This window comes from Salvelinus fontinalis, chromosome 35, assembly GCF_029448725.1.
Source record: "Salvelinus fontinalis isolate EN_2023a chromosome 35, ASM2944872v1, whole genome shotgun sequence".
NCBI classification, from domain to species: Eukaryota; Metazoa; Chordata; class Actinopteri; order Salmoniformes; family Salmonidae; genus Salvelinus; species Salvelinus fontinalis.
The window spans coordinates 11,733,153-11,746,277 of NC_074699.1; the positions used below are offsets into that span (position 1 = coordinate 11,733,153).

Below are 13,125 nucleotides of genomic sequence, written 5' to 3' on the forward strand. Positions count from 1 at the left end.
CATTTTAATGTCATTATTTCATAATGCATTTAATGTTTAAAAATAATTATCTGAACCGAAATCACAAACCTTTTTTTTTTTTATATATATATAATCTAACCGAAACCGAACCGACCTCTAACAGTAATAATCACAACAAAATATAATTTCCAAGAATAACCGCTGTTCCATGTGCTCCACATACACATGGTAATGAAATTGCTAGTGTTTTTTGAAAAAAAAAGTGTATTCTAATGTTACCCCAGACCTTCATAAACACAAACAAATGATTATTTGTGTTACACAGTGCTTTCAGAAAGTATTCACACCCCTTGACTTTTTACACATTTTGTTGTGTTACAAAGTGGGATAAACGTTTATTTAATTGTCCTTTTTTGTCAACAATCTATGAAACATTATAACATTGGTAAAACAAATATAAAAAATATAACACTAATATATTTTGCTTTAATATGTTTCCAACCTCCTAAGTTAATACATGTTAGAAACACCTTTGACAGCGATTAGTCTTTCTGGATTTGTTTCTAAGAGCTTTGCACACCTGGACATTACAATATTTGCAGATTATTATTGAAAAAATTCTTTAAGCTCTTTCAAGTTGGTTGTTGCACATTGCTAGACAGCCATTTTCAAGTCTTGCCATATATTTTCAAGACGATTTAAGTCAAAACTGTAACTAGGCCACTCAGAGACATTCTATGTCGTCTTGGTAAGCAACTCCATTGTATATTTGGCCTTGTGTTTTCGGTTATTGTTCTGCTGAAAGGTTAATTTGTCTCCCAGTGTCTGTTGGAAAGCAGACAGAACCAGGTTTTCCTCTAGGATTTTGCCTTTGCTTAGCTCTATTCCATTTATTTTTATCATAAAAAACTCCCTCATCCTTGCCGTTGACAAGCATACCCATAACATGATGCAGCCACCACCATGCTTGAAAATATGAAGAGTGGTACTCAGTGATGTGTTGTGCTGGATTTGCCCCAAACATAACACTTTGTATTCAGGACATGAAGTTCATTTCTTTGACACATTTTATTTTCGTGCCTTGTAAACAGGATGCATGTTTTGGAATATTTTTTATTCTGTACAGGTTTCCTTCTTTTCACTCTGTCAATTAGATTATTATTGTGGAGTAGCTACAATGTTGTTGATCCATCCTTAGTTTTGACCTATCGCTACCATTAAAACTTTTAGTGATACACCACCCAAAGTGTAATGAATAACTTCGCCATGCTCAAAGGGATATTCAGTGTCTGCTTTTTTTCTACCGATAGACACCCTTTTTTCCCGAGGCATTGGAAAACCTCCCTGGTCTTTGTGGTTGAACCTGTGTTTGAAATTCACTGCTCGACTGAGGGACCTTACATATACTTGTATGTGTGAGGTACAGATATGAGATAGTCACTCAAAAAAAACTTGTTAAACACTATTGCACACAGAGTGAGTCCGTCACTCATTATGTGATTAAAAGCATTTTTTTTAACCCTAAACTTATTTAGGCTTGCCATAACAAAGGGGTTGAATAGTTACTGACTCAAGACATTTCGGCTTTTCATTTTTAATCAATTTGTAAACATTTCAAAAAACATAATTCCACTTTGACATTATGGGGTATTGTGTGTAGGCCAGTGACAAATAATCTAAATGTAATACAGTTTAAATTTAGACTAACACAACAAAATGTGGAAAAAGTGAAAGGGTGTGAATACTTTGAAGGCACTGTATATGAAATGTACTTATTAGACTGTTAGAATGTTGCTGTCAAAATGTCTCAAAGTGGGGTCCATCTAGGTCCTGGCTTTTTTTAGTGTTAAAGTGCACATTGACCTTTAGCTGGGAAGCATCCCTTGGAGAGGTTGAATAAGTTCGCTATGGAGCAACCCTGGGAGAGATACGTTCATCTCAGGAAATGGTCAATGTGAACACTGACTGCTGGGTCCATACCAGTGAAAAGCTCTGTACATTAATGTGCAGTGTGTGTGGGGGCAGTGTGTGTGCATGTTCATGGTGTCACTGGTTGTTCTGTGGCACCGTTTGCGACTGTATATTGACCTCCTTTATTGCTCTAAGTCCTCCCAATATCACCCAGTAGACACCGTTCTATATCATAACAGAGATCACCTCTAGGGAAAGAACAGATTGCCCTTTTGCTCTTAAAGATTTATTAACGTCATCAATAATTTTATAAAAAGCATTTATTTCAAAGTTTTTCTCGCTTCTTAGATAGAAGCACATAATAAAGCAACAGTACAATGTTCATAAAATATAAGGGTGATGCTGTAACATTACATGTTGAAATACTGATATTTGCATGTGTACTAAAATAAGAACATTTTACAAATAGGTACCAGAAATTCGACATAGAAATTAGGCATTATTCACTACGACAGAACAGATTGCTATTTTCTCAACGAGGGAGAAAAACATACGCCAAACAAATCAAATAAAAAATGAAGAGAACAAAAAAAATCATAGTAATCATAATAACATCATTAAAAAAAATGGATTTACAAGAACCAATAGGCGCAAGTTTGATCCTCAAGAGACATATTTGCACATTCTACTGTACATACGTTATATGGACTTCAGCTTGCTTTAGGATATACTTTAAGTTGCAAAAAATGCACCGTGATGCAAGAAAGTCCATTACTTAAGGCGATTTGAGCTCACAGGTCTTTCCTTGTGATTGATCATTGGTGAAATTGGACTGAAAGGGGGGATTTTTCTCTGGATTTGTGAGAAAAAAAACACTGTCTCTGTTTTTGTTGAATCCATCTTCCTCAGGAAGAGGGAGGTGCTACAGGAGCGACCAGTCTCAGTTTGCTGTTACTGTTTTCTCATAGGTTTTTCATTGATATAAGGCAACAATTTTCTCTTCTCCTTTGTGAGCTCATTCACAGTATCAACAATTACATGTCTCTCTGTGACCCACATTCCAACCCCAAACCGTAGTAACCTACAAAATGACTAAAAAAGTGAAATACCAAGTGTTATTTGATCTCTCACCACAAACATTAAGCATGTCTTCATTTTTCATACATACCAGTACATCCCACAGAGGTGATTTTTAGTTTTTGTTTAGTTTTTCATTTTTTTATCATTCTTTCTCTCTCGCTCTTGTCTCCACCTCCTCAATACCATCTGTCCTTCCTTGCCAAACATCCCCAACAGGTATCTAGTATACTGCAAGTATACTTTACACGTACAAATAACAAAGTTTACTATAAATAAAAATGCTTGTGGTATACTTATAGTAAACTTCAAGCACCACACAAAGTCAGTGGAGGGTTGGAGAAAGGGCGCAAGGAGATGGTCGGGGTAATGGGTGAACGTTAAGAGTTGTCATCGGCGGAGTCTTTGGTGCCGTAAAGGTCGGCCAGCTTCTTGAAGCGCGGGCCCCAGCTTTCGAGGTAGTCGTAGTCTAGGTCTGAATCTGTGGTCACCGATTCCAGGGAGCTGAGGGATCCAGCGATGGAGCCTCGGCCCTCGTAGCCATAGATCTGGATGGAGTCATAAGGCGGGGCCGTAGGGTCGCTGTCCGCGTCGTTAATGCGGGTCTTGATAAAATCATCCACGTCCACACTGTTGGCCACGGGGCGCCCGCCAGGCCTCATCGGGTACTGGAACTCAGGCTTGATGTCCTTACGGGGTAGGAAGCCGTTGGCACCGTCAGGGTTCTGTAGTGTAGCAATGTCGAAGGCCTCTGTGTCCTCCTCTCCACCGCCTTCATCATCATAGGTGATGATGTTCTCACGGATGTCTTCCTCCTCGAAGACGATGAGTGGCTCCTTCTTCTGACGACGCAGTGCCACAAACAGCACCACGATCGCTGCCATGAGAAACATATCAGATCAGCCAACCATGCAGAACCTCTAGCTCTTACAGCTCTTTTAAATACCTTTAGCATATCAAATTCCCTAATTAGCCACGCTTTGACAGATGTGGAAAATAAATCACAGCTGCACATAATTTGGATTAGAAGTGCAAAAATATACAGTATGTTGAATACAGGTGGTTTGAATCTGTCAACATTGTTAAACAGTGTTAATTGCAAGTTAAATAATCAATTGAGCCTGTGTACATAGTCAAAACGCACACTATTAATACTCTGTCAAGCATCTGCCCATAAATACTTAAAACTATTCTGAAAACGTTAAGGATAAGCACCACTCAAGATGGTATAAAATATCAAACATGAGTTAAATATTAGATCAACAACAGATTGAATGCAAGTTGCTGTTTTCTTTAGTGCTGATGCTCACCCAGGAGAATGACGATACAGGCAAGTATGGCGATGAGAGCTCCGGTGCTGAGGCCTGCAGGCAGGATGTAAGGCTCCACGTTGCAGGACAGGATGGTGTCCTTACTGTCACAGCTGCACACTCGGATGGTCAGCGTGTTGGTGCTGCTCATGGGAGGGACGCCGTTGTCGTTGATCTCGATGGGAAGGAAGTAGACATCCTGGGTCATCCGGCTGAAGCCCCTCCGGGTCACATATACGCTGGCTGTGCTGTCTGTGGTGAACAAGAGGAGAGCAGAAGTAGAATAAGTACAGAGAAAAGAGGGTCCTTTAAAATGTCTCCTCTTGGGGGGGGGATACAGTGGCTTGCGAAAGTATTCTCCCCTCTTGGCATTTTTCCTATTTCGTTGCCTTATAACCTGGAATTAAAATGTATATTTTGGCGGGGTTTGTATCACTTGATTTACACAACATGTCTACCACTTTGAAGATGCAAAATATGTTTTATTGTGAAACAAACAAGAAATAGGAAAACTTGAGCGTGCATAATTATTCACCCCCTCAAAGTTAAAACTTTGTAGAGCCACCTTTTGTAGCAATTACAGCTGCAAGTCTCTTGGGGTATGTCTCTATAAGCTTGGCACATCTAGCCATTGCAATTTTTTCCCATTCTTCAAGGCAAAACTGCTTCAGCTCCTTCAAGTTGGATGGGTTACACTGGTGTACAGCAATCTTTAAGTCATACCACAGATTCTCAATTGGATTGAGGTCTGGGATTTGACTAGGCCATTCCAAGACATTTAAATCTTTCCCCTTAAATCACTCTTGTGTTGCTTTAGCAGTATGCTTAGGGTCATTGTCCTGCTGGAAGGTGAACCTCCATCCCAGTCTCAAATCTCTGGAAGACTGAAACAGGTTCCCTCATAAATTTCCCTGTATTTAGCATCATCCATCATTCCTTCAATTCTGACCAGTTCCCCAGTCCCTGCTGATGAAAAACATCCTTACAGCATGATGCTGCCACCACCATGCTTCACTGTGGGGATGGTATTCTCGGGGTGTTGAGAGGTATTGGGTTTGCGCCAGACATAGTGTTTCCTTGATGTCCAAAATGCTACATTTTTGTCTCATCTGACCAAAGTACCTTCTTCCATATGTTTGGGGAGTCTCCCACATGCCTTTTGGCGAACACCAAACGTATTTGCTTATTTTTTTCTTTAAGCAATGGCTTTTTTATGTCCACTCTTCCGTAAAGCCCAGCTCTGTGGAGTGTACGGCTTAAAGTGGTTCTATGGACAGATACTCCAATCTCCGCTGTGGAGCTTTGCAGTTCCTTCAGGGTTATCTTTGGTCTCTTTGTTGCCTCTCTGATTAATGCCCTCCTTTGCCTGGTCCGTGAGTTTTGGTGGGCGGCCCTCTCTTGGCAGGTTTGTTGTGGTGCCATATTCTTTCAATGTGGATTGAATTAATCCTTAATGGATTTAATGGTGCTCTATGGGATGTTCAAAGTTTCAGATATTTTTTTTATAACCGAACCCTGATCTGTACTTCTCCAAAACGTTGTCCCTGACCTGTTTGGAGAGCTCATTGCTCTTCATGATGCTGCTTGCTTGGTGGTGCCCCTTGTTTAGTTGTGTTGCAGACTCTGGCGCCTTTCAGAACAGTTGTATATATACAGAGATCATGTGACAGATCATGTGACACTTAGATTGCACACAGGTGGACTTTATTTAACTAATTATGTGGCTTCTGAAGGTAATTGGTTGCACCAGATCTTATTTAGGGGCGTCATAGCAAAGGGGGTGAAGACATATGCACGCACAACTTTTATTTTTTTGAATTTTTTGAAACAAGATATTTTTTAAATTTCCCTTCACCAATTTGGACTACTTTGTCTGTCTGTTACATGAAATCCAAATAAAAATCTATTTAAATTACAGGTTGTAATGCAACAAAATAGGAAAAACACCAAAGGGGAAGAATACTTTTGCAAAGCACTGTATTCCAGGTACAGAACGTACAAACTGCCTAACACGATCACAGTTATAACCGAAGAGTTTTACTTAGCCAACGAGTTCATAAGGCAGACGTATAGCCGCGGGGAGGAAAAGCAATGAGCTGTGAATTTCCAGATATTACATTATTGTAATATTGTGAACATTTATTAGCTTTTGGAAGTGCAATCAAAGCTCTATTGGTTTTACTTGGGGCTGGGTGAGGGTGGAAGGATGCCAAGTGCACTCTCCTAACTCAGTGCAAGGTCGCTCTCAGAACCGAGATGGAGTGAGTTCATTTAGGTGCTTGTGGCTTAGTCATTTTCCCTCCCTCTCTCACAGCGGTGTCCTCAACCCACTACAGCTTTTTCAGAAAAGGTTTCTCATGACAAAAACTATTGTGCATACAGAATGGAAGGGTGAATGGGCTCTATGAATCCTGCGCTATTCATTATAGGTCGACCTCATAGGTTATCATTGCCTTGGTAGAGTGTCTCTTAAGGGTTGAAGTAGAACACAGTCTAAAGAGCCATGAGCCATGAGAACTTAAAATATCCTACATGAACAAGGTAATATGGCTGAAAGAAGCGCTGAACACTAGGAACATTTTCCATATAAAAGTATACTTATTAAGTGTTCTTACATCTGCAGTTATGAGAGTGCAAGAAAAAACGAAATAGCCCCTGCTGTCTCAGACAGACACCGCAAACTCTGAAAATCCAGAGAAAATCCATTGATAAACGTAGGTTGGAAAGCTGTCCATTTGAAAGGAGGCTTTGGCTCCAGATAAACCCAACAAATCAGAGCGGCTGTAATCTTTTCTGCTCACATTGTGGGCTTTTTGAAAATACTGTTGAAAAGCACTAATTTTGACTCTCCCCCGGATTTTGTGTTAAATGCGCTACAACAAAGCTTTCTTAGTGTCCAACAAGCTTTCTCTACCCTTAACCTTGTTCTGGACACCTCCAAAACAAAGGTAATCTGGTTTGGTAAGAAGAATGCCATTCTTCCGCCAGGTGTTATTACTACCTCTGAGGGTTTAGAGCTTGAGGTAGTCACCTCATACAAGTACATGGGAGTATGGCTAGATGGTGCACTGTCCTTCTCTCAGCACATATCAAAGCTGCAGGCTAAAGTTAAATCTAGACTTAGTTTCCTCTATCGTAATCGCTCCTCTTTCATCCCAGATGCCAAACTAACCCTGATTCAGATGACCATCCTACCCATGCTAGAGTACGGAGACATAATTTATAGATCGGCAGGTAAGGGTGCTCTTCAGTGGCTAGATGTTCTTTACCATTCGGCCATCAGATTTACCACCAAAGCTCCTTATAGGACACATCACTGCACTCTATACTCCTCTGTAAACTGGTCATCTCTGTATACCCGTCGCAAGACCCACTGGTTGATGCTTATTTATAAAACCTTCTTAGGCCTCACTCCCCCCTATCTGAGATATCTACTGCAGCCCTCATCTTCCACATACAACACCTTTTCTGACAGTCACATTCTGTTAAAGGTCCCCAAAGCACACACATCCCTGGGTTGCTCCTCTTTCAGTTTGCTGCAGCTAGCGACTGGAACGAGCTGCAACAAACACTCAAACTGGACAGTTTTATCTCAATCTCTTCATTCAAAGACACTCTTACAGACAGTTGTGGCGGCTTTGCGTGATGTATTGTTGTCTCTACCTTCTTGCCCTTTGGGCCGTTGTCTGTGCCCAATAATGTTTGTACCGTGTTTTGTGCTGGTACCGTGTTGTGTTGTCATGTGTTGCTGCCTTGCTATGTCTTAGGTCTCTCTTTATGTAGTGTTGTGTTGTCTCTCTTGTTGTGATGTGTGTTTTGTCCTATATTTATATAGTATTTATTCTTAGTCCCAGGCCCCCATCCCCTCAGGAGGCCTTTTGGTAGACGGTCATTGTAAATAAGAATTTGTTCTTTACTGACTTGCCAAGTTAAATAAAAGGTCAAAAAAAAAAATGTAAAAATTAAGCAGATCAAATGGGTAGAGAGCTAGCCCTCGCCATGCTGGCTGCTCTATAGTCACTGCAGCACTGCTTGACTCTGATATGACTTTATCTGGGGATAAAAAAAAATATCCCATTAAACTGCAATTAACACATTCATTCCCCCTCATTCATTCTCCTCCATCACAGAAGCAGATATGCTTGGAAGTGGCTTGTGGTCACGGCGCGGTCGGGAAGAGTATTAAAGCAATGGCTGGCGATGAAAAAAAGAGCTTCAGTTTATATAAGAAAATATTGATGAATGCATGTCATTAAGAGAAGTGTCATGTAATTGCTTGTTCAAAGATGGCATTGCTGACTGAACTACTCGCAGCAGCTGTTGAACGTCTCCATCGTAGTCATTACAATAGCGTTGTCACATGGTCCTGAGCAATCTCTATGGATATAAGCAAGTCTAATCAAGCATTTTTATGGAGTCAACACTCTGTGATTAACTTTTGCTTCTCATTATCTTTAATCCGAGAGTTTATCAACAAGGTTGATGAATGCTATTCCCATGATGAGTAATTCTCCTCTGATGAGAGATGGCATCCTCTGGGGATAAATACCACTGTGCCTCATCTGTTGAAATGGAATGTAACATGTACTCTTTCTGACCAGCTCGCCTAACCAGCCGCTCCATAACTGTGACTGGCAGACTGGAAGTGGCTTTGAGCTTAAGGACAGCTGGGATGAGTCACCAGCCAGGCAGGCCCCCAAACACGGCAGGCAGAAGGAAAGGTGCTCTCTCTCGCTCTCTCTCACTTCTCCACCCCTGGCTGATCAGACAGAGTGTGATGTAGGGATAACTAATGCAATCACAAGCTCCGCAAACTGATCCAACAGGCTCAGTGTCCTACATGCAGCAGTTCACTGATGTAGAGGCTAGGACGCCAGAGAGACACCAGTAGGTGATTAATAAAGGAGGAGCTCTATGGGATCTAGCTTCAAATCAAACTTCAGTCGACAAAGATCTGCTGAATCACTTCCGATGCATACACAGTGCAAAGGCCATCTGGATGTAGAAAAACCTGATTTGATATAAAGAAGGGGAAAAAAAACGTGGTGTTCTATCTTACTGACTGGAGTACTGGAGTGCCGACTAGCCACTATAAAGACAGTAAATGTGTCCAAACAGAAGTCACTCTTCTCATTGATGGAAATAGAATGTTTGAGCCCACCCACCTCTGTTGTCTTTCAGGGAGAAGTTGTGGTTGTTGACAGCCTCTGGGGCGATGCTGAAGTGGAAGTACTGTCGGTGGGCCATCTCATCCTTGTCCACCGCACTGACTGTCTCTATGAGCTGAGTTGAACAACACACACAGGAGTTAGTACAGACCAAGTTCACCAAAACGCTGAACATATTCAACATATTCACTATAAGATAAAATATATTCTTGCACATGGTGGTTACTAGTATGCATAAAGATCTGTCTTTTCTAAATGTGACTTGGGAAAAAGTACAATATACAGTGGGGCAAAAAAGTATTTAGTCAGCCACCAATTGTGCAAGTTCTCCCACTTAAAAAGATGAGAGAGGCCTGTAATTTTCATCATAGGTACACTTCAACTATGGCAGACAAAATGAGAAAAAAAAATCCAGAAAATCACATTGTAGGATTTTTAATGAATTTATTAGCAAATTATGGTGGAAATAAGTATTTGGTCAATAACAAAAGTTTCTCAATACTTTGTTATATACCCTTTGTTGGCAATGACAGAGGTCAAACGTTTTCTGTAAGTCTTCACAAGGTTTTCACACACTGTTGCTGGTATTTTGGCCCCTTCCTCCATGCAGATCTCCTCTAGAGCAGTGATGTTTTGGGGCTGTTGCTGGGCAACACGGACTTTCAACTCCCTCCAAAGATTTTCTATGGGGTTGAGATCTGGAGACTGGCTAGGCCACTCCAGGACCTTGAAATGCTTCTTACGAAGCCACTCTTTGGATGCAACTCAGCATTCAGCATGTCCTCCAAACACGACGAGTTGACATTCTCCCAATCTTCTTCTGGATCATCCAAATGCTCTCTAGCAAACTTCCGACGGGCCTGGACATGTACTGGCTTAAGCAGGGGGACACGTCTGGCACTGCAGGATTTGAGTCCCTGGCGGCGTAGTGTGTTACTGATGGTAGGCTTTGTTACTTTGGTCCCAGCTCTCTGCAGGTCATTCACTAGGTCCCCCCGTGTGGTTCCTGGATTTTTGCTCACCGTTCTGTGATCATTTTGACCCCACGGGGTGCGATCTTGCGTGGAGCCCCAGATCGAGGGAGATTATCAGTGGTCTTGTATGTCTTCCATTTCCTAATAATTGCTCCCACAGTTGATTTCTTCAAACCAAGCTGCTTACCTATTGCAGATTCAGTCTTCCCAGACTGGTGCAGGTCTACAATTTTGTTTCTGGTGTCCTTTGACAGCTCTTTGGTCTTGGCCATAGTGGAGTTTGGAGTGTGACTGTTTGAGGTTGTGGACAGGTGTCTTTTATACTGATAACAAGTTCAAACAGGTGCCATTAATACAGGTAACGAGTGGAGGACAGAGGAGCCTCTTAAAGAAGAAGTTACAGGTCTGTGAGAGCCAGAAATCTTGCTTGTTTGTAGGTGACCAAATACTTATTTTCCACCATAATTTGCAAATAAATTCATTAAAAATCCTACAATGTGATTTTCTGCATTTTTTTTTCTCATTTTGTCTGTCATAGTTGAAGTGTACCTATGATTAAAATTACAGGCCTCTCTCCTCTTTTTCAGTGGGAGAACTTGCACAATTGGTGGCTGACTAAATACTTTTTTGCCCCACTGTACATTGTGAATGATTAGACTTACTTTGCCAGGGGAGGCATTTTCACACACGAGGATTTCGTTCTGTGTGGCAAACTCAGGGGCGTTGTCATTCACGTCTTTGACTTTGATGTTGACACGTACTTTTGTATCTTGGTGATGTCCCCCTGTGCAGAATGACAAAAATGAATAACAAACACGTTAGTGATTCAGTGCGCCTGCGTGGGATTTGCCTGGCTAGAAAAACAAAACCAGCTCCCACTGCAAACACAATGAGAAGACAGCACAGTATGACCCTATTTATTGTATATGAACTGATGTAGGTTGTTGAATGCTTGGAAATGATGCTGTCAGACGAGTGTCGTGCAAAATACAACAGAACTGCTTGATCTCTAAAGTTCCAGGCACATTTTTGATGCATCAAATTATCCCTGATAGGAGAGATGGAAATATTTGAGACAGATATACTTCAAAACCAGACATAATCATCTGGAGTAGAATCACACAGACAGAGAACAGCAATTTAGAGATGTTTATTTCTGATTTGGGGGATGTGGATGTTTTGCAGTAGTCTCTAGCTACTCATTTCAGTTTTTGAAAGGCCCTTTTGGTAATCTTCTCTTAAAAACATCTTGAAGGGTGGCGACTCTACCACATACGAGCCGGGTGGGAACACAACACTTCCTGGATTGGGAGGCATGACGTCTCTGGTCTTTCCAGCTACTCTCTAATTTGAAACCCGAGGTGGATAATGGAGGGTGGCGTACCAATCTCAGTGGCGCTGACAGAGATGTTGTGCCAGGGTAGTGTCTCCCGGTCCAGCGGTCTGGTGGTCTTGATGATGCCATCCTCCGGGCCGACACTGAAGAACTGCTCCACGTCCGTGTAGCGTGGAATCATGTACCTGCAGTGAACAGTAATGATAAGTAAACACGTATTCAATTAGGGCCTGGTTCCTTAGATAAAACAAAAGCCCAATTCTTCTTGTGCTGTAGGAATGCATGTTTGCATTATTTGGATGGATGTATTCAATGGAACAATATTTATAGTTACAACAAAGAAACGGGATGTTTATTTTAATATTTGCTCCCGCAGAGCAGGAAATAATATAGGCTATTTATTTTGTTTCCTGATTGACTAGGGCCCTGCAATATTTTATGTTGACGAGATGAGGCCTTTGAAACTGAAATCATCTACGTATCAACGTAAAATGAGCAATTTAAAACAGAACGGATGCATTATAACACTATGGGACTGGGTGGGGTTGACAGCGGCGCTAGAAACAAACACAAATGAGTAACCGAGAGAGTGACAGAGAGTGTTCCAAGTAGCCTACCTGACAGGGTTGTTAGCCACGTCTGTATCTTTAGCGTGTACACGGCCTACCACGGTCCCATCAGGGGCATTCTCCTCCACCTCGAAGCTGTAGCTAGTTTCCATGAAAGCAGGCGGCTCGTCTGCGTCCTCCACCATAACCTTAACCGTGGCTGTGTCTTTGTAGGGTCCCCAGGCGATGAAGCGGGGGTCCACATGTGTATTGGATGCCTCTACTCTCAGGGTGTATGCCCTCTTAGTCTCAAAGTCCACAGGCTGGAAAGAGGGAGCAGAGTGGATTTAGCAATAATACATTCAAACTATATCATAATTAATATCTTGGGACAAAAATGAGAAGGTTGTCAATGTAATTCTTTCTATAATACAATTACTGCATCATAAAAATGATTTACTGTAGCTGTACACTGCTATCTAGAACCTTAGAGGGTTCTTCGGTTGTCCCCATAGGAGAACCCTTCAAAGAACCCTTTTTGGTTGCAGGTAGAACCATTTTGGTTACAGGTAGAACCCTTTTAGGTTCTATGTAGAACCCTTTCTTCTGCAAAAGGGTTCTGCCTGGAACCAAAAAGGTTCTCCTACCAGGACAGGCAAAGAACCTATTTGGATGCCTTTTTGTTAAGAGGGTCAAATCAAATGTCAGTATGGAGTTGAGATGCTAACTAGAGGGCGCTGTTGCAAAATAAGACTGTGGTTGTGGTCAACGTCAGCATGAGACAAAACCAAGACATTCTTTGCTCAGTCCTTGTACCTAAGATGACCCTTGTTTCAGTTT

The 13,125-nt window shown here is 41.6% G+C and overlaps 1 protein-coding gene across 2 annotated transcripts in view; it reads right to left on the bottom strand.

Annotated features, from left to right (window-relative positions):
• Window positions 1–2,174: 2,174 nt before the first annotated feature.
• The window catches only part of LOC129834323 (cadherin-11-like), an 83,876-nt gene continuing 72,925 nt past the window's right edge, over window positions 2,175–13,125 (bottom strand). For both annotated transcript variants that reach the window (XM_055899204.1, XM_055899205.1), the window contains 6 exons: window positions 12,355–12,608; window positions 11,786–11,922; window positions 11,064–11,185; window positions 9,425–9,542; window positions 4,260–4,511; window positions 2,175–3,826 (listed from right to left, as the gene is read on the bottom strand). In XM_055899204.1, the coding sequence (XP_055755179.1) occupies window positions 3,330–3,826; window positions 4,260–4,511; window positions 9,425–9,542; window positions 11,064–11,185; window positions 11,786–11,922; window positions 12,355–12,608 (1,380 nt within the window). In that variant the 3' untranslated portion in view covers window positions 2,175–3,329. The remainder of the gene's footprint in view (window positions 3,827–4,259; window positions 4,512–9,424; window positions 9,543–11,063; window positions 11,186–11,785; window positions 11,923–12,354; window positions 12,609–13,125) is intronic.